The 22,190-nt window shown below is 41.9% G+C and overlaps 1 protein-coding gene across 6 annotated transcripts in view; it reads left to right on the forward strand.

The window, feature by feature from the left end:
- Nucleotides 1–22,190, forward strand: part of GRIA3 (glutamate ionotropic receptor AMPA type subunit 3) — a 222,216-nt gene that overhangs the window by 145,165 nt on the left and 54,861 nt on the right. For all 6 annotated transcript variants that reach the window (XR_016443972.1, XR_016443973.1, XR_016443974.1 and 3 more), the window contains exons 9-11: nt 2,489–2,596; nt 3,814–4,020; nt 14,106–14,482. Coding sequence is in view for 3 of the 6 variants with exons in the window: in XM_090061112.1 (XP_089917238.1) it covers nt 2,489–2,596; nt 3,814–4,020; nt 14,106–14,482 (692 nt within the window). In the remaining 3 variants the exon portion in view is untranslated. The remainder of the gene's footprint in view (nt 1–2,488; nt 2,597–3,813; nt 4,021–14,105; nt 14,483–22,190) is intronic.

Genomic DNA, 22,190 nt, shown 5'->3' on the forward strand with positions numbered 1-22,190 from the left:
CTGGCTCAGCTGGCAGGACTCAGCGCAGCAGGGCAGAGTGGGACAGCTGGGAGCCCTGTGCTGCCATGGCAAGGCACCCCCTACCCACCCGGCAGCAGTGGGGGTGGGAGCATGGAGTTGTGCTCTCCCACACACTGCTGATGGGAGGACAGGGGGCACCTAACCATGGCAGTCATTGTGGGACTCCCGATGGCAGCACCGAGCTCCCTGCCCCACTCTGCCCTGTGGCACCGGGTCCTGACCTCTGAGCCATGGAGGCACCTGGAGGGAGAGCAGCAAGGTGGGGAGCCCTGAGCCTGCAGCTGCCAGCCGGCATCTGCCCCCTGCACAAGCTCCACTTCAGCAGTGTCGCCCGTGGGGCAAGAGGAACTGGGCTCTGCACGCTGCTCTAGCCACAGCAGCCACCGCCTCCTATTGGTGGCAGCCAGGACCCAGGCACCAGGGGACTGTGGACCTGGGTCCCTGGCCCATAATCCTCTGGTAGGGCTGGCATGGGGCTGTGAATGGAGAGTGAGGGGCAACAGCAGGACCTAAAGGACTGTGGGGCACCAGCAGGGCCAGAAAACTGTGAGTGGGGAGTGAAGGGCAATGGCATGGGCAGGGCACTGGCATTTCAGGTCTGCTCAGCACCACAAAGCGGGGCGGGGGCGGTCAGAGAGATAGCCGCAGTTGGACCCATATCCTGGTGAGTGAAGGGGGCAGGGGGAGCTCTGATTTTTTCATGATAAAAAACTTAAAATTAAATACCAAAATGTATAGGTATTTAGAATGTATTTTATTATAGTGATGTAGGCACTGATAGACTTCCAAATTGCTTTAAAATTGTAAATATAGCAATAAAACATTGTGTTCTACTGATACACACACACACACATATATTGCAGCATTTCATGTTAATCACAGAAAAATGTGGATTTGGGGTTTTGTAATTGGAGAATTTGCAATTTTTATCAGAGAATTTGCAGTTTTTAAAACAGAGAAAACCAGGATCCCTGCTCATTAAGCATTTAAGTATCTTTGAATAAGAGGAACTTTCCTGAGGGTATGTCCACACTGCAATCACTGTGGCCGCTTATAGATGTTAAAGAAACCCAAAATATGATGTTTTACTTTAAACTCAGCGTGCTCCCATGCTGAGCCCCGTGCATGCCCAAAAGGGGCAGCATGTTAGCTCCACCCGGCTCTCCCACCATCTGTAAAGATGGGGTGCTTTAACAGAGCTTTTTTGGGCACTTTTATCTAATAGTTGAATCAATCAACTATTAGATAAAAGTGTCAGAAAGTCTTGCTGAAGTGCCCGCTGTATACAGATGCTGCAGAGCCAGGTTGAATTAATGTGCTGCTTCTTCTGGTAAAGTGCAGTTTTGTTTTGTTTTGGTTTGGTTTGGTTTTTTAGCAGCTGTAAGCAGCCTGCCTGTCCTCACTGACTGGAGCGAGCATTAAAATAGGTAGGTCAGTAGCCATGGTAGCACATACCCAAGCAAGGGCTAGTGCACAAATATTTGCCCATTGTCAGTACCCAAACTGTCTTCTTCTTGGCTTTAATTGCACCATGGCTAAATACAGACAGTCAAAACACCCCAATCTGAATCGATTTAATCTTCACAGGTTAGTCTAAGCTGCGTAGATTGAACCGATAAGCAAGTGAACAGACATTCACTTTTGATTCTGGAAATGTAGCCACATGCCTGCAGTGGCTCAGGCCAGAAGCTGTGGAGCACTAGCGCACATCCCTGCTAGACTGGAGCAGACAGCTTAGGTCAAGACTAGCCCGCCCACCCTGACAGGGTGGGTTTGTGAGGGAGGTGCAAAGCATCCTGGGATGTTAAGGGACTGTGAGCTGACTTGAACCACATTTATGGTAGCTTATCTTTTTGTTTCCAGTTTTATTTGAGGGATGCTGTTTTGTTTTGAATAATCGTTGTTCACAGCTGCTTGGATTTGATGTATTAGTAGTAGTTGAGGCTGAAATGTCGGGGTAAGAGCAGAGCTGTCACTCCATCGTAGGGTAAGGGTAGAGTGAGACAGTCCAGGCTACAAAATAAGGTATTTTATTTAATTGTCCCACAGTTTATTCTCTTGTCTGTGGTATATTCTGTGGTTGCAGAAATTTGGCCATCTATTCCATGGCTATCATGACAAGATATGTTGTATAATTATATATATGAAACATTTATTTTCCCATATATTTTGCATGTAAATAGTTCTGCAACTTGATGGGAACACCGTGTTTTTAAGGCAATTCACCATAAAGGCACCTCATTCCAGTGCCGGCCAGGAAATGTTCTGTGAACCAAGCCTCACAAATAGATTAAATATGTACAAGGTCCAAGAAAAGCTCTTAATTAATATTCATTTTTTTTTCATCTTGAAGAAATCCTGAGTCAAATCACGTTTTAATGTTAAAAGGGCAGCTCTGAGTAGGCATCAGATTCATGGGTCAATGTCATTACAACACCTAACAAGGTAATACTCTCTGCTTTTACAGGCTGGTTATTGGAATGAATATGAACGCTTTGTGCCAGCTGTGGACCAGCTAATGTCTAACGACACTTCTTCTGTGGAGAACAGAACTATAGTTGTCACTACCATCTTGGTAAGTTGTATGTTCTTGGCCTGTTTGTTTTGGGGTAATAGGGCATACGGCTCTGAGATCTATTGAATGCCTCACCAGAAAGCACAATGTTGAATGCTATATGACTTCAAGTGACTGGGAAGTTCAGTAACCTCCAGAGATGCACTGAGGGCCTGATCCTGCAAGCATTTTATGCATGAGTGAATTTGCTCACGGGAGGAGTCCCATTGAACTCAACATTGTGCTTTCTTGCCGCCCGGTCACTTGAGCTCGATGGAACTCCTCGCGTGAGTAAAGGAACTTGTGTGTGTCAGTGATTGCAGGATCTGGCCTTCCTGCTATTGGACCAAATCTTGCAGCCCTCACTCAGGCAAGACTCCATTGACTGAGTAAGAATGGCACAATCTGGCCCATAGTGCATTGGAAATGCTATAAAAAGATATTAAAGCTATCCAATGCTTGTGCAATTACTGGAGAGGGATGGTCTTATTATATATTACAGCCCATGTCGCATGTACCAGTTCTAAAGCCTGTTGCTCATGTGTTCTGTAGTATGGGTTATGTGTGTCCTTTATCACATTACACTTGTATGAAGCATGAGCCAGTGTTAGGAGCTTTCTGAAAGTATTGTTCTTTTGTATGATTTGTGAGACGTACTCAGCATTTCAGGCAGGTTTTTCAAAGACATCTGAGGCAGTTTGGTGCTCAGCAACGGAGGTGAGCAGAGCACCTGACAGCCTTAAGTCTCTTCGAAAACGCCTGCCTTATGGCTCCATCTTGCACCATTGAAATCAAATGGGAGATTTGCAGTTAACTCTAATGGGACCAGAAGTGGGTTATGTCTAAGCTAGAAGAGTTAAGTTTTACATAATTTTACCATGTTGCTGTCTTTGATCTACTAAAGAGTTAGTCTTAATCATGCAAACAGGTTTAAATTTACTCATATGGGTAGTCCCATTGCCTTTGGTGGGAGTACCCCATGATTAAAGGCAGTTGCTTACATTTTGCTGGGTGGAGCCATTCATAAATTTAATCTCTTTACTAAAGATTTTTAAGCTGCACGTTAAAGTTTAAAGTATACGTGAGTCTGATTTCAGAAACGTTCTAGTTACCACACAAAAGCAGAAAATGCTGTAGATATTTGCCAGTAAAGAAATGCTTATAACAGCTCTCATTTTGTATGTTTGAAAAGCATATTTTATATCCATAGATTTTTGATCTTTGCTTTTGTTTCAAAGGAATCACCATATGTAATGTATAAGAAAAACCATGAACAACTAGAAGGGAATGACAGATATGAAGGATATTGTGTAGACTTAGCTTTTGAAATAGCAAAACATGTTGGAATAAAATACAAACTGTCAATTGTTGGAGATGGGAAATATGGAGCTAGGGACCCTGAAACTAAGATTTGGAATGGCATGGTGGGTGAGCTGGTCTATGGGGTAAGTTTTCTTTCACATTCATTTTAATGTTCTTTTTAAAGAAAAATGATACACAAAGTTAATAACCTGCAAAATAAAGAATTCCTGTTTAAATCCAATGTTAAAAATTCTAGCGATTTCTTTGCAGTCCCCTTGATGTGGTCTACACCCCAAAGGTTTGGCTTTCATTGCAGGGAAAATGTCTTTTTTTCCCTGCCAGCCTCCAATGAGGATTACATGGGAATGGTGAGAAATGGCATTTGGCAGATTTTACTTTCTTAAATATAGCAAGACCTTTTCTGTTCTCCTGGCTTTGTTATGAGCTAACAGCCTTCATATGCTGATCCAAGCTAGACCTCACTTTCTGCTTGCAGGGTGAGAGCCACTTCAGTCTCCTCCCTATAATCTTTAATAAAAAACAGGTGCTAGAGGATTTATTGTGCCTGGCCCAATGAAGTACATAAGTGTGAGTAGGAGATACCAAAGGCTTCTTCCACTAATCTGTGCACATGTAAGGCAGGAGTGGGTCCTCATACTCCTTGGATCCCTACAACTGCACAAGGTAACATCAGCAGCAGGGGCGGCTTTCACAAAACAGGGGAAGGGGAAGTTCACACCGTGCCCACATAAAAAGATGGTACAGAGCTGGAGCTGCAGGAGGTAGTGATCATACTTGTCGCTGATGGTGCTCTGGGGCTCAGTTCTGTCCCATTTAGATCCGTAGAAAACTATAAACATCACTGGAGTGTGATTAATGGGCTGATCTTGCAACACGGAGGTTGATGGAAGTTGTACTTTTGGTTTCACTGGGCACATCTACGTGTGCAGTTAGCATGGCTGAATAAACTCCAGCACAGTTCGCACCAGAGTTTATTGCTCCTGGGCACAGCAGTTACATGTGTGTCTGGGACCACAGCACATTGAGCCAAGGCGGAGCAGCCTCAGCTGGCAAGGGACCTGGGAGGTCAGTCTGCCAGCCTGGAGCTGCTCTGCCCCAGCTCAACATGCTCCAGAGGAGCTGGCTGGGGCATGAAGGTGCTTCAGTGTGGGGCTAGGCGGCAGGCAGCTCCCGCACTGTATGCAACACCCTTGTGCCCCAGCTAGCTCCGGTCACCATCTGCACGTGTGTTGCAACAGGATAAACAACTCTGCCATAGGTTTGTGCTTGTGTCGGGCAGTACTATCCTATGGTGGAGTTAATTAACTCACTGCAGTTTAATACAAGCTCACGTGTAGACAGTGACACTTCACTGCAGAGCTAATTAGTCAACTCCGCAGTAAAGCACATGTGTAGATGGCCCCAGTGTGTATAGAATCAGGTCCGAATTGCCCTAAAGGCATGTTGTGCCTTTTCACCGAGGCATACTGTAAAAAACAGGCCTATTACCAGCCATGCTGTGAAAGTGTCACCTTCACAAAAAGCTCTTTCTTTCCATAACTGTGGCGTTTGTTTTAGATATCTCCTGTTCACCAGTCTGTCTAATTAGTTGTGCTTCTATTTTTATGTTTCACTTTGTGTAAGAGATTAAAAAGGCACCAAGTAACTACTGTTTTATTACCATTGTATTTTTAAAAAAAGGCTTTTGGAATGGTGAAACAGTACACAGATAATTCAGGCCTGGAAATGCTTAGCTTTGTAGACAGGAGATTTTGTAAGCTGATATTTCATCTTTGATTACTTCTTCCATTGCACATTACATGATTTTATTTTTTATTTCTTGAAAGACCTTTTTAAAGTTTCTTTTTAATAAAGTTATTTTTTACTGGGCTATCAGAACAGGAATGAATATTTCTGGCTTCTACCTCTATTCCCCCTTTTGGAATATATTGTTTGTAAAAGTCAGAGAAAAATGTCACTGGGCAGGTCTACACGTGTGCTTTACTGAGCATTAGACCATAACGTCAGGATTAGTATACTCTGGCTCAATTACTATACTCTGACTCAGGATTAGTATACTCTGGCTCAGTTAATGCGACTGAATATACTCTGGCTCAAATTGAGCCTGAGTATATTCAGTCGCATTAATTGCATGTGTAAACACACCCATTGTGATATATCACACCATATGATACAGTTTTTCTGTTGCAAAACGTAAGTTAGAAAGTGGTTTCTAAAGGATTCTTAGGCTAAACTTGTGATTTCCTGTGCCTGCCTGTGCATTTCCTATTCAACTTTTATCTGTTTATGCATTATCAACAATGATTTTGTGATATGGCAGATTTTGGGAAGAGAATTAGATATCAAGAATCCTTAGTTCTGTCTCCACACTCCCCTAACTGGAGCGCTAAGTCATCCAATCTGTGTGCCTACATTTCTACCACATAAAATTGGAATTACCTGTCCCCACAGAGGAAAGCATTTTGAGACCATCTAAGGAAGGAAAAGGCTCGGTGAAAAGTATTATTACGTAGCAACAACATCCTAAACTCTGTCCTGTTCAAGGAACCTCAAGAGTGCTACTTGTAATGGGGTCATTTACAACTGCCTGAGACGTCTAAGTCCATAGCAGCTCTTAAAACAGGCACGCTCATTTTTTAAAAATCCATCCTGTGCCCAGGGGAAAGGCAAATGACAAAGAGAAAACTAAATTCCTAATTCTTTAGTCACAGACCATGACTGATCTCACAGGGGCAAGGAGAGTGTGGCATGAACTATGTCATTTCCTTAGGGACTTGGTCCAAATAAATTAGCTTCTGCAGCTTCTGGACAGTGGAAGATGCCTCTGCATCCTGGGCATGCGTCTGGGAGCTCTGCAGTCTGGCCCCAAAGTGCAGCTCTTGAGGAAGAAACAGTTGAGTTTAAGCCAACCTTTCCTTGGATAAGCTGGTTTGATGTAGAGTGCTCAGCTGCATCCTTCTGGGACTGGAGCAGCCCCGAGGGCCATGCCTGTTTCATGTTGCTTCAAGCCCCAGGTGCTTTACGTATTCACAAACCTTTCCCCACAGGCAGAAGAGCAGTTTTGTGAGCACCACAGACGCTGATACTGCTCTGTGAGAAAATCAAAAACCTGCCCGTACAGCTGCCTTTTGTTTCTTACTGAGAGGTTCATTTCTTTGTATTTAGGAACCAGCTTTGCAAGGGTGTACGTTTCTAGTCAACAACCGACTGAAAACCATTTTTTCCCCCCAGTGCCTTTTGGAAAAGGACAGCAATTTCCTTATTCTGATGCAGCCATGGCTTGCTTATCTGAATCTGACTTAGCTGCTACACTCGGTTATCCAGAGGCCCTGTGCGTCTCCTAGGGCGGCCATCATAGAGGACAGTCCGGTTTTCTGCTCCTCTGTCCTCTATTGATACGAAACCTGACGCCTTTATGTCCTCTATTTTTCTCTTGAAGATTTTTCTCATGAAGGCTCTTGAAGAGAAAAATAGAAGACATAAAGGCATCTGGTTTCGTATCAATAGAGGACAGAGGACAACCGGACTGTCCTCTATAGTGTCTCCTGAGGTTGGCCTGCAGAGCCAGCCTAGCACTTGCTCAGCTCTGCCAGGGTAGTGCTTTATCGGCGGGCCTTGGAGAGCCCACCTGGCACTGTCTTCTCCAGGCAGCTCCTCCACCTCCCACGGCGGCAGTCCTCTGCTGCCTTCCCGGAGAACGCGTCTCTTCTCCCGTCTGTGGAAAGGGGCTGCACCCTGCCAGCTGCACGCAGAGGGGCCTGGCTCAGGAGTGTGCTTGAAGATGAGAAGTGCTATAGAAGTGCTAATCATGAGGAACGGCAGTGTCAGTTTTCTGATGGCTCTCCTCTTTCCTGTGCGTTTAAAGCCCTATTATGCAACTAAAAGCATTCGTCTCCCCAGATGCCCCCAGGAGCCTCCTCTGGGAAATGATGGTGGCATTTGGCTCCTCCAGCTTCTATTTTGGGCAGATGAAAGGAGGATTGCTTTTGAAATGCCTGTATCGGTGTGGAGGTTTGATTTGTTGTGCAACCAAGCTGCTGTAGGTGCCCTACTTCATGGTACCCCTGCCCTGTGCCGGTCCTATCCAGCTACCTGACAAGTTTGTCAGCACCTGTCTTCACAGCTGAGGAGGCGTTATGCAAATCCTATTCCATACCAACTTCAGACAGTCCTTTTCTCAGTGCTGCTTTAAGGACGGTAGTAGAAAAAGCAGGGGCTGACATTCCTATGCTAAAAATCTAATTAAAATTAATTGATGCTTAGTTTTTGCTCTTTCTTTCTTGCTGGCTCTCTCTCTCTCACCTCTTTCTGCCTCTTTTGGGACACCACGGGCTGCCTGGAGAGGAGACAGAAAACTCCTTGTTCTTTTACAGACCCTTAGGGGAACAAAGGATTCTGGGTAGTGGCCGGGAGATTCTGGAACTACATTCTTGTAACTAAAAATCTAGATTTCCAGGTTATCCACAGTTTTACACGTTCTGTCTTAAATGAAGGAGAAGATTCTTGCTATGCTGCATTTCCACTCCCAGGGTCCTGCTACATGTTCAGACTAGAGCTAAATAAAAACCAGCTATAAAGTAGTTACACATTTTCAAGCAGTAATGTTATAGCTGCTTGGCTGGTTTTATAGCTGGACAGTCTTTTTTATTAAGTGATAATTACTTTGCACACGCAGCTGGTCTATATTTAGTGCGTGATTCTCTGCTTAATTGCATACTATAACATGTATCAGGGGCCAGAGAACCGGAAAGAGGACTCAGAAGTGCTCCGCAGGGTCCACGTGTCAGCCGTGACCCCAGCAGAAACCACAGTAGCCAATGGTATGTTCTTATCTAACTTACTTACCAGCAGTCCTCATGGGAGACAGCCAATGACCTCTAGCAGATTTTCTCCCTGCCTGACACATCCCCTGTGTCAGGGCGGGATAGATGGTGCCATATGGGAAGCCCCTCCTCCGTTGGCTGGATCTGGCCACTTCCTGGTCCCTTTGAATTGCCAGGATGGGGCAGAAGCATCGGGCCATACTGGAGAATCTGGCTGTGCACCGGCATGGTGAGGGTCGTGTAGGAAGACTGTGTATTAACATCTATTCCAGAGTCCTTGTGAAGAAGGCACCAAAATAGGTTGCAACAGGTCCTGACACCTGTTCCCATTCACACCCTACATAAACATAGGCATTTCTGGCCTCTGAGTATCCTGCCCCACTCCTACTGCAGCCCAGAGGTACCGCCTGGGTGGAGACAGTGCCGAGCCCTCTCCTAGCCCCGCTGTCTTTCTGACAAGCAGAGCAAGCCACCAAAGCAAGACTCCTCCAGTGACCCAGGCTACTCTAGGATGCCTGAGGCAGCTATTTTTACCCCAGTCGTGCCCCCCCCCACCTCAGTCACACTACTGCAGTGATCCATCCACTAATGACATCCCCTTGACTTCTGCTAATTAGCAACTGTACCTCTCACTGAGTGCTCACAGTAGATACTGTCACTCGGGGCTTTATACCTACCAGCCTTTGAGGGCTAGACAATGGCTCTTCTTCTTTATCTGGAGTAAGTCTCTTTCTACCAGCTTGTATTTCTTCTCTTCTTTTTTTAAAGTATGCTGCTGTTCTTTCTTTACTGCTCAGCCAGGGAAATCTTCCCCTCCCTGGGCCTGATCTGGTTTTCACATCATTAACAGCAGGTTGTACACATTTCTTCATTATGAATACCCAAAAAAAAGGAATCCAAGCCCTAGGACTCCCATACGTCCTCCCTTAACAAAAGGGGCTTTATAAACTCTTTCAAAAGGTAACATGCTGTAAAAAGGAGGAAGAAGGAAGAGCAGGAGCTGCACCTTCTCCCTAGCAGTATGTAGGACTCGGCAAGCCTGTATACTTCACTGGACTAAACAGAGTTACCACTGGCAATTAAATATGTTTTGCTTCACATGGTTCTGGCCTCTTGTGCTTAATTATCTAGTGCTCTCAGGAGCAGGATCTGCAGCTGTTATGTTCTGGGTGGAAAACGAGCAATTGAAGGAATTGAACCAAAATCTCCTCCTAAGTCTGCTCCCTAACTTGTGTCCCTTTGTTTCCCTCTGTCTTGGTCTCTCTTGTTGTGAAACAGAGATGATAGTACTTCCCTATCTGACAGGGGTAGTGTGGGGCTTGAATTAATGAACACTTCATACCTCCCCTAGAGGAAGAGGCATGTTTTCAGTGTTCACTAATGCCTCTTAGCGAAATGTCATCTAACAGGAGTGTAGACAAGTCAAGTGATAGTCCAAACAGTTCTAACACATGTTAATAATCGGGCTTTCCTCATCCAGCTAATACGCACTAAGCCTTCAACTTGCCTTATATACATTAAGATTTTAACATGTTTGTAAACAAAAGTCAGCTTATGTATTAAAAACCACAGATTTCCCCCTTGTGTTGATATTATCTTATCCCTGGATAGGGGATATGCCATTCAAATGTCAACCTTTGCTGGCACACATCTTACATAGACACCAGCTGTGGTTGCTTATTCTCTCTGTATGGAGAAATCATGGCATCTCAAATAGCACTGTACATTGGCAAAGGTTAAGTTTTAATCACAAGCACTGCATGATTCCCCAGTATTATCTTCTATTGTTTCCATTGTATCCTCAGTCAACACTTCAAGAGGCAGCTGGGGTTTTGTTTCCCAGTGGAAATCACTTGGTAAACACCTGGTGTAGTGTCCCTCTACTCTTTACATAGGAGTCGAGGGACACTCAGATTACATCTTGAATGCAGTCTGCGTTTTGGACCATTTCCCAGCTCAGACAAAGGTCTTCCAAAGTGGTGAAGTTCAGTCCTGCACCTTGAAAAGCAAAGCACTGGCAAAGACATTACCAGGCCTGCAGACAGCAACAAACAAAAATATGTAAAGGCAGGAATGAGGTTCCTAATCCCCTGTCCATATATTCATGCTAGGTCTGTCTCTGCTGCCCAAACCTGGTACTGGGATTTATCTCCAGGCTTGTGATTATCTCCAGTCTCCCAACCCCATCTTGAGCTAGGGCAAAAGGAGTGTCTTATATACCCTTCTGTGCTGCTTTACTTCTCCCATATGGAAGGACATCTGTATGTGGTATTTTCCCCTGTCACTCAAGAGACTTAGCTGCTCCTCCACCACCAAGTTAGCTCTCATCTGTCTAACTGAGTAGGAAGCCTTCCTGTGGTCGGCAGTCTGTACATTTATTTCCTCTGCTTCCCCCGCCCGTCCGCATGAGCAGGTAGAGACACAGCAAGCCTTGCAGAAATTCATAAGGTTTTCTTTTGCTCGGCTCAGAAGCAGCGAGCAATAAAGAAGATGCCTGAAGCCCCATTAATCATGAACATTTCCCGTAGATTAGCAAGGCTAGTTGTTTTAGAAACCCTTCAGCTTCTTCACTGGGGAGGGTTTGTTTGTGGTTAATTTAAATCTGGCTCAGTTGTAATGGGCTGAGCCTATCCACATCTGTAATCACGAGAGAAATTCACTATAGTTCTGTAATTATTAATGATGTGCTAGGGCACCCTAGAGATTTGGATAAGCATCTTTTTAATTATTTTTAAACCTAAGTAAGTAAACAAACATTGGCCTCACTTCATCATTCACCAGTGTGATTATGATCAGACCTCTTACTCTTTTAGAGTTGTGCAAGGATTTTGTATTTTTATATTATATCACAATTGTTTCCTCTTTTAACATTTGCTCCTCCATTTGTGGGGAGTGGGTGGAAGAGAGGTATGTTTTGTTATGTGTTTATTTAATTGGAGGGGTTGCTTTGGTTTTAGCATTCAATTTGACCTCCAGAATCAATATTAGCAGAGAAAAGTACTTAAAATTCATTGAAAAACATGGATGCTGCCCACAAAATATGTGACAGATATAAATAGTGGTAACTCATGTCTGAAATTATTCTGTAATACTTCACTTTGATTTACATCAATTAAAAGTAAAACCAAGCCTTCCTCTCAGTGACAGACGATTAAGGTCAAAATAACTTCATTTAAAATAAATTGCTGGCACGTGGATTCTAACAGGTTCCTCAATATAAATAAGGTAGTGATATAGTCCACGCAACATTTTAGCCTTCAAAAACTCTGCTGTCAGCACAAAACAGAACAGCAGCCTTATCGTCTCGAAAAATCCTGAAATATCACTCTAGGTAATCAATCCTTCCCTTTACAGATGTAGCAAAGAGTAATATTCCTCAAGCATACCAAAATGTTTCTGCACTTGATCCCTTTACTGCAGTTCATCTCCCAATCAAGCCATGGATGCTTATTGCTTCATCATAATGACACATATGTACTGTGTCACCTATATATGTACTGACTTTACTAAATTTCTTTACTGGATTCTTAGCTAAATTGCCCCCATAAAAGTTGCACCATCATGTACATGAACTGTGTTTTGAATGTCCATATACCTGAACCATATTTGCAATACATGCCTGGCCTCCAAGAAGCAAATTTCGTTCTCCATTTTTTAATTTGAGCCACTTCAAATTAGATGTTGGACTAACAAGTAACCAAAGGTCAGTTGTGGATGTTCTTCCTGAATGAAGAGTAATCTTTCAGGTGTGCAAGTCGACATGTGTAGCACACATGAAAGTCTTCTAAGAATATATGTAAAGGACCAGTTTTTTCAAAGATCTTCCTTACTTGCATCTACAAAATTGGTAAGGCTGCTTGTTTGCTTATTCAAACCAGTGCCGTTGTGCATGTACCCAGTCATTCAACACATTGAGCCAATGTGGGGTGTTTTGCTATATGAGCAATATAGCTTGCTCATGTTGAAAGCTGAGATAATCAGGCCTATGCCGGGCCCAGTACAGCAGTCTTCACATAGACATAACCAGGGAAATCAATTTTAATGTTAATGAAAGCTATCTAGAGAACATCCTATATACTTGATTTTGCAGTTGTACTGGCAGGTAAACAGCCCGTGTCATTGTGACTAGCTGTACAGTCTGCTTCTTCTTCTACACTTATTAAACTTCCAAAAGGCCCTCTCTAACATGAGCAGTAAATCAAGTGCTGAAATGAACATCACTATCAGATTTAAATAAAGGCAATATTCACTTCTTTTATGGCACTGATTTTAATCAGCTCTTATTAACCTTTCCTATCAACTGCTACTCTCAACTTCAACTGAAGCAGCTTTCATTGGGCAAAGATAGTTACTTCACAGCTGGAAACAGAAATCTGACTGCCACAGTGCACAGTGTTTTAGAGACTGATCATCTAAACTGTTCTTGCACGCTGCTTGTTAGACGCTTCAGAAATTCTTCATTATCATTGAGATTTCATCAGCTGATTAAATAATGTCAATATTTATCAATTGCTAGACAGTCTTGAAATGATACCAAAGGTTAAAAATAAGTATATGTTGCCAAGTAGCCTTTTTAAGAAAAATGCAACATAAATTCTCAAAACCTGTGGGGTTTAACTACTTTTTTAAAAGGCCCAGTCCTTTTTCTTGCAGGTCTTTTACTAACCCACCTGCACTTAGAGGCATTCAGGTTACTGCAGCTATAAATCATACCAGCTAGATACCATAAGTGATGGACTTGTGTGTAAAGACGGGTACTAGTGACCAGCAATACACTTAAGCCTGTGACAAAGTGAACATCAGTGGATCACCCACATCCTGTTATTGTTAATATCATCCTCGCCTGAAACACAAGAAAATATCATCACACAACTTGTGGAAGAGAAAGGGGATCAAAAAGGCCCTCATCAAAATAATCTCCGTGAGATTTCAATCCACCAAATCATTCCCTTGAATCACAGGTTTTGATTTTAGTTTAAAGACAGTTTAGGGCTGCTCTAGACCTTAATGTACATTCTCTGTGAAGATTATATTAAGATCGTATTACATAGACCTCCTTATTTGCAGGAAGTGTAGAAATAGCTATAATTTCATTGTCCAAATTATTGTGTTTATCCTTCACCCATCTTAATTGCATAGAAAAACAAATGTGCATAAGATAGAAGCGTCCCTCCTTACTGGACCCCTCGGAGAGAGGTATACATAATATTTTGTCGGTGATGGAAAATTAAGTCATTTTAACAACAGCAAAGTATAGGCAATTTGCAAAGACTTTTAGCATATTGGTTCTTCTTCTCCTTTATTATGTGATCTGGTTTGAGACTGCAGATTGCAAATATGTGTGACTGCTATGTAACTCATCTCAATATGTTCTGTCTTTTCAGAGAGCAGATATAGCCGTTGCCCCACTCACCATAACACTTGTACGAGAAGAAGTCATAGACTTTTCAAAGCCTTTTATGAGCCTGGGCATCTCCATCATGATCAAGAAGCCTCAGAAATCTAAGCCTGGAGTATTCTCCTTTCTGGATCCTTTGGCTTATGAAATTTGGATGTGTATAGTCTTTGCTTATATTGGAGTCAGCGTAGTTCTTTTCCTAGTCAGCAGATTCAGTCCTTATGAATGGCATTTGGAAGACAACAATGAAGAGCCACGTGACCCTCAGAACCCTCCTGACCCTCCAAATGAGTTTGGAATATTTAACAGCCTTTGGTTTTCCCTGGGTGCCTTTATGCAGCAAGGATGCGATATTTCTCCAAGGTTTGTTCCATATCACTCCATCACCTTTTTGCATTTTATGGTCATTTGCTGATGCCATGGTGCATATATGTTATTTTTTCAACTTTTCTAATTCCAAATTTTTTGTTTAACATTTCATCCAATGCTAAGCTCTTCACCATCAAGCCGCTATGCTTGCCGACATTCACCTAGTGTGTGAGTGGCTTTGCTTTTAATGCCATTCATGCATTTCTACAAAAACTTATATACACCATGTTGAGACTGTAAAATGCATAGGGTTTTACATTTTCTGCAATGCTTGGAGGGCTACCGTGTTTTTGCTGCATATCTCATTTTACGGTCATCTGCTTGGTGCATATAACATATTTATTCTGCTTTGCAAAATAAGAATTGATTCCTTCAAAAACCACATGCAACAGCACTTTAAAACACCTCCATGCCAACCATAGCTTATGCTAACCTTTTCAGTTTCCTTTGTACCTTATCTTTTTATTTTTTGTTTCTGTTGCACCATCCTTTCCTCCGTTACTAATTTGTTTACCATCGTGTTTCATATGTTCATTTCTCCGTATGTGGCCCTCTAAGAATTGTTTCTGTATTGTACTGTTTATGTATCATTATGGAAATCTAGTCTAGTCTGGTGTCCTTGTTTTCATAGTCAAGGTGGCCTTCTAGTAAGTGTTGCCAGTTTTTATAAAATTGCTTTTTTTATTCATGGAAACAGTCTTTCTGAATAAGGCATCAGTAAACCCTATTCAATGTTAGCTCTAATTTATTTCACAACATTGATCTTAAGACCGTAGAAATTTATTACTTTCTTTAAGAAAAAACATGAGAGCCATTGCAGAGTGGTGAAATTCTGATTGAACAATGTATACTTCAAATGTTTTCTTTAAATATCCCGATAAAATATTTCTACAGATACATTGTTAGAAAACGTCTGTGATGAACAGTAAATCCAAGCAATTTTACTCTAAGGAGTCTTAACTGGTATTGTATAGAATTATATTTTTTAGTTTAGTGTATAGTTTCTTTAATTATAAAAAATACATCTTGATTTAACATAAGCCATATGGACTTTATTAACAACTTTGTTAAAGGAGCTGTGAAGTTGCTTGCAACAGCCAAATATTTTCTTAATAAGTGCTCATGTTCAAACCAGATATAGCCAGGTGATTTTTGTGCCTTTCTCAATAAGAAGACAGTATCAAAGTCTTTGAAAAAATACCAGACTTTCATAATCTATAGAATAATAGAAATTATGGGTGAAAGCATGGCCGTATTTAAGTCAGAGGTAAGACTCCCATGGACTGCAAAGACCCTGAATTTCACCTGTTATAATCTAGTACGGGTGCTGAGCTTTCATTCCTGTGGACCCAGATGTCCTATTCATTTCAGTGAGAATCCAAGGCATGCAGAGATGCTGGAGAGGTCCTGTTATTTTTCAGTGCTTGTAATGTGTGCATTTTAACAGTTAAAAAAACAGTTGATTTTAATGGGTGCGTTTACACGTGTGTTTTAATGCACAGCAGCCTATTCTACTGTGTGTTAAAGTAGCATGTAAAAAAACCATGCCAATACAGTAATGCACAGTAGAATAGGCTACTGTGAATTACACATTACCTAAAAAAGGCACACTTGTGCTACTGTGCGTTAGTGCAGCCTAATGCACATTTATTTAGTACCCCATGCTGGAGGTACTCAATTTAATGCACATTAGGAAAAACGTATTAACACACATGTACAAGTGCCCAATATTACCTTTCTCCAAAAAAAAAAATAGCAGAAATAGACACACAAAGCACATTTTCCTAAGTATGTGCACACATTAATTTTATCGAGGAATCTGTTCAATGGGTAAATGTCCTGGTATGCTTTCTCACTCTATAGCCATAGCTTTTAGCCTATTCCTCATGTCTATATACTATGTTTGTGCCTTAATCTCCAAATTTGTAATGAAACTATGCCTTTTTGCTTGCTGCCAAAAATGACTAACAGTGATAGCATTTAAATTGCTGTTGACCATGGGTTTGCCCAATTCAAAAGACCGGGAAATAAGCATTGAGACATCACATGGAAAGCTGCAGGCATTACACTGTTTCCACTCGACCTGTTTATTGACAGTAAATAGAAGTGCATAGGATTTTTGTTAAGCTCTCATGTGTTTCTTTGACATAGTCAGCCTTCAGTATTTTGCATAATGATGGAACATATTTTATTTTTTGTCAACACTACAGTTATAGGTGCCTCAGAAAGACTTAGGAAGTAAATCTATTTATTATGTATGTCCAGCAAAAACTGTCAATTCAATACATGACAGCTCATTTGAAGACATTGTTCAGTTAATTTGTTATCCACAAAGGTAACAAACACATGGCTAGACAGCTGCATGACTTTTTTCATCAAAAAGAAAAATTTAATAACTTTCATTTTAAATTCCAGAAACACTGTTACTTTGAGGGCTCAGTTGATTTTAGTTGATTTAATGTCTAGTTTATTTTCCCTACAAAAAGATGATTCCCAAGCATTCCATTTTGAATCCATACTTTTTTAAGAGGGTTACATCATTCATAGTGCTTTGATTATATTGAATGTTTCATATTATTATATTGCCATTAAAAGGGGTTTGTTCCTCCATTGTGAGTTTTGTCTGTATACATTTCTTGTGTGAGAGTGTACAACACTTTTAGAGAGATGCCAACAAGCAGTCTGGAGAGATCACTTTTGTACTTCCTGATAAAGGCTCTTTCAGCTGCCTTTGTGTGGAACAACTGTGACATCTAATGGCTAGTTAGATCTATACTGGGTGAGTATTTTGAATGGATATTCCAGAGGATATATCCCTATACTCTCCTCTCCGTATTTAATAGGAGTCATCTAACTGGAATCATATAGCATAGAGTCCACCCATCTATGAAACCCACGATTTTGGTCTGCTGTCAAAAGAATATGATGTTTTCAACATAGTCTGCTAAGGTAGTCAGAATCATGGTGCGTCTTGGTGGATCAAACATAGATTTCCTTGGTTTCTTGAAAGAGAGGCTACGTACAAGAAATAAAAAGGAGCTCCAAACACAATCAAATGTATAACTCAGTTTGAGCAAAATAATTTCCTTCCAAGCTGAGACGATGCCTTTTCCTTTGCTCTTTACGCATGCAGATGAATGAATCAAAGAACTGTAGGGTTGCCAGGTCACCCAGTCCAGGATGCACCATTCCTAGACTGATAGAGTAATCAACTGTTGACATAAAAGAAAGGTGTTTATTAAAAAGTGTCACATGAGTCTGGGAGTTTAAGGCTGTAGCGTTCTAAGGCCTTATTCTCTTAGTTTAAGATCCAAGTGACTCCTATTAAAGGCAATAGGAATGACATTTAGTGGGATTTTCAGAAGCACTAATGAGAGTTTCGTACCCACGTGCACTGGAAAGCCCCACTGTTAGTTCCTATGGTGAGAGAATGGGATATTTCAAGCTAGACCTTTATATACAATTATTGTGTTCAAACTTGACAATTGAGGTTAGGGTCACGTGGCCAAGTCCTGCACAAATGTACACCCCAGGCAGCTCTGTCCAGACAGAGGGCTTGCTGGTGATACAAGGGCAGAAGTTGGCTTGAAGCTTTGTGTGTGGCAAATTATGTGTGTGTTTGGAAGAAAAGGGGATGGTAGAGATTCAGATTCTGCCCAAAAGAAGTTCAGTATTATTAGATGATAAATGGTCATTACGAGGCCAATTATAATGGATTTGTCTGCAAAACCAAATTTTTATTATGTGTTATAAATAACAACAAACACTTTGTAGTATAAAGGGAAAATTCAGACTATGTTGACTAAAGTTAAGTATTTATGTGCCAGTCTTAAAGTTCTGCTAGACGCATGTGAATTGTACAAAATAATGCTTTGTTTTTCTCTTGTTCCTAATTTGCTCTCATTTCACTTCATGCTTCCTCTCAAGGTATGCACCCTTCCATTTGAAAGCACCACCTGAGTACTCTATTGCAACCACTGCCATTCACTGGCTCAATCTCCATGTGTTAGCTAATACCATGGTTTGTTTAAAATTAATGCTGTACAGCGTGCTGTCTCATTGAGAGAGCATCCACTTCAGAAAAGCATGGGCTTTGATAAAACATCAAAGCTGTTTGCGTTTTGGAAATGGACCCTTTTTAAAAAGCAGTGCTGTGTACCATATACAGGCCTGACCTGCCCAGAACAATCGATGCTTGCGTTTGAAGTTGTGGTTGGTTTTTCTGTCATTATTTTCTGAGTATTGGACAAAGAGTTAAGTGGCTCCCTCATACAAAAAGTGCAACTATTCTTGTATGATCAGCCTGATTTAAATTCAGAGTTTTTCTACTAAGCCCCAGCAGGCTGAGAGGGGAGGTAAAGGTTGTTTTCTAAATGATGAGGCTATCAGACCCTGCTCTGCTCTGTCCTAGGTTTTGTCCGATGGGACTGCACTTCCACGCTTCATCTTTATTTTCTTCAGTGGAATTTTTTTGTCTCTATCCTGTCCTTGTCACTGGTTATAACACAGGGCACTGCAAAAAAGGAATGGGTGTTTTTTTCTCTCTCTCTCCTCATCAGAGTCATGCGTGTTTTACTTATTCTCCTTGGAGTACTCTGGCAGAAGCCGCTCTCTGGTTGCATCCAGCTTTCTTGAAAAATGATCTAATCTTTTAGAGCAAATGGAAACTTACTCCAGGTTCAGCAGAAATGGGTTCTTGGACTGCCGAACTGCTCCTCATCCATGGAGAACCCTCTCCTAGGCTTCAGGTCCTTCAGGAAAGCCCACCTCTTCAAGCGACCCATCTTCTTTCATCTCATGATTACCGTAGTAAAGCCCAGGCTCTCCTTGAATGTTGTTCTTTGTATAGATAGCACACACTACCTTTTCTCTGTGCGTCAAGCACTGCGCAAATGTGCAGTGCTGGGTGAATGTTTTGCTATCGCATGGGCTGGTGGTCTCGTTGTTGTTGCCTCTCTTCCTTTCTGGTAGCCTGCGGGGTTTTCAGTACAGTAGCCCATCTGTCCCACAGCAGGGTTGGGTAGCTACTGAGCACACTGACCCCTTTCTAAGGGAATAGACTTGGGGAATGAATCCATAGTACATCCTCTCCTCAAATGTGTGCCATCAGATTTGCCTCCATGTCTAAAAAAGCTCCTTTCCTTGTTCTTCTTACCTAAAGGTTGACTAAAAAGGTTTAGGGATGCAGAACCATCACATGTGGATCAGCCTCGTGCCACTCAGCAGGCTCACCTTACCTACGCTGTAGTTTCTAGTCGCAGGGGGCTGGCAGGTTTTGAAGTCATCAGCTTCCTTCACATGAGATCTCAGCTCTACAACTTCCCACAGATACATTTTCTGTGTTGCATGTAGGGCAGCACTGTTGCTAACCTGCACCCAAGTCTTTAACTTCCTTTAGCCACATAGGGCTTCACTCTTTCTCTGGCATCCCCAACAGATGTTTGCTCTGTGTCCCTGAGGAATATCTTGAGAGACTTTCTTTGAGCTATTCTAAACATTGGCTTTACATTGGTATAGCTTACTTTTAAACCTGGCTTTTCAGTAGCCAACCGACCACGTTTTTTCATCTCTTGAGCTAGTGATTTTAAGGTAGTCTGATCTTCGTTCCACAGTGCATCTTTCTGTCCGGACCCCTGAAAGAAGGAACAGCTGTGCAGGTCTACTCCACAGAAAGAGACATGGCATTTGAAAAGTCAGGCGATACGATTCTCCTTAGAGATAGTGCTTGATAGTGTCTATTGGTTGTGTGTCTTGTATGGGAGTTTGCATTAAAGAAGCAAGTGCAGTCCACGAAAGTGAGGACTTGTGTCTGCCTTTGCTTATACCATGGTAGTCACCGCTTCCTCATGGACAAAGAGGCAGTACTTCATCTCTGGAGCTGAACAGTGTGGCTCCCAGACCCCTTACCTCCTCTTTCACATCACTGATAGCTTTTTAAATTATTTATTGCTCAGGCCAACTCTCACTGAGTACCGACTGGTAGATTATAAGCCATCCATGTTTCTGAGGTGGGGAGTCAGGACCCTGCCACAAAGAATGTCATTTTTTCCTTGTTGGAAGGACACCCAGTATGCACTGCTTACGCAAGGCATGGCATTCAGGACCGGAAGAAACCAACAATCAGCTAAATCTTCCCCATTTTCTCTATTTCTAGGGCAAGCCTAATGTGTCTGCTACAAACCTGATCTGCTCTAATTGTTTTCTCACCCTGTTGAAGTTGGCACATTCTCTTGCATAGGTGATATAGTCCAAATGTATACAAATACGTATTTTTAAGGAGTTTTATTTCATTATCTTAAAAAAACATGAAGCAACTTTAAGGTTTCACTTTTTTCCTTGCTCTTTGCTCAAAAAAACTACGCTTTCTACTTCATGGAGCTGGGAAGAAAGACTCCTTAGATATGTTACAGAGTCTTTCTGCAGTTATTTATAAAAATGAAATACAAAAAAAGTAATGTGAAGAAGACATAATGGTTGCAAAGCAAAGTATTCAAAGCTTTGGAAATGCCAAAATTAAAGTTGTTGGGGCAGGTGAAGTTCCCTGTTTCACATATAACCCAGTTTAATTTTCAAACTAGAAGATAACACAATTTTGACAAACTGTATTAAACCCCAAAGATTTACACAAGCTAATTAAAAACCATACATACTCGTTCCTCAATGTATGGCGAATGCACTCTTCCTAGGGTAAAATCTGCTCCAATTACATCAAATGGGGCTCAGTTTCTCAGTATTATTCATGAACATTCCCATTGTTCATCTAGGATTGTGGACTTAACATTTTTGAGAATGAATCCTTCCACTGAAGCAAGTGAAAGTTGGGGGAAAACGATTAGTTAACATTTTGGTGCAGTGTTCCTGGTCTGAATGTCCCTGTTTGTGCATAACTTGAAGTAGATCCGTAATCGCTCCCCACCGGCTTCCACGGATGGCAGGAGCAGCTCCCCAGTACTCAACATCTTGCCCTAAAATTGGAGTTCGGCATGAGCAAAGAATAGGGCAATGAGCTTCCAATAAGCTTTTGGGGCCTATTGTGCAGGCGGTAAAACTACCTGCAAAGCAGCTCAAAAGAGGAACCCTCCCATTGTCTGGTGACAATGATTTTATCTTATTTCTTCAGCCTTTGTCTATCATATTTCAAAAAAAAAATGAAATAAAAGAATTGTTTCTGCTGTCCTCTGTGCTCCGCTAGCGGTGTAGGCAGCAATGGCAGTGCTGAAGCTGCAGATTATTAAATAAAACTATGCCTGATTTGGAACAATGGGTTTTAGATATGCAAATTTAATTAACATAAAATGCACTAGAATGTCTCCTCATGTCAATGTGTATGATTCAGTCTCATTCGAATTCCTACTGGGCCCTGACAAGAGCAACCTGTTGATAATTCTTGTTTGGCAAATGTAGATTTTAATGAATATATTACATTCCTATTTGCTTGTTGCCTAATTTCACAGTTTAGGGACAGATCCAGCAAGAAATATCAGTTTCTTTCAAGCTAGGCAATCCTCGAGAGGTGCTGATACTAATGTACTGCAGCGATCTGAACTAATCAAGGGAAAAGGCTAGTCTGCCACTGAAGCCAAAAGTCTGCTGGCAAAAGACCTCTCTAGCAAGGGGTTCTGGAGCTGCCCTGCTGATTAGACCTCCTGCTGCTCCCTGGAGTCTCTCCTCTTGGGCAGGCCTCAGTGGGAAGTTGAATTGA

Source organism: Crocodylus siamensis, chromosome 8 (assembly GCF_052110815.1).
Source record: "Crocodylus siamensis isolate JL-2025a chromosome 8, ASM5211081v1, whole genome shotgun sequence".
Lineage (NCBI taxonomy): Eukaryota > Metazoa > Chordata > Crocodylia > Crocodylidae > Crocodylus > Crocodylus siamensis.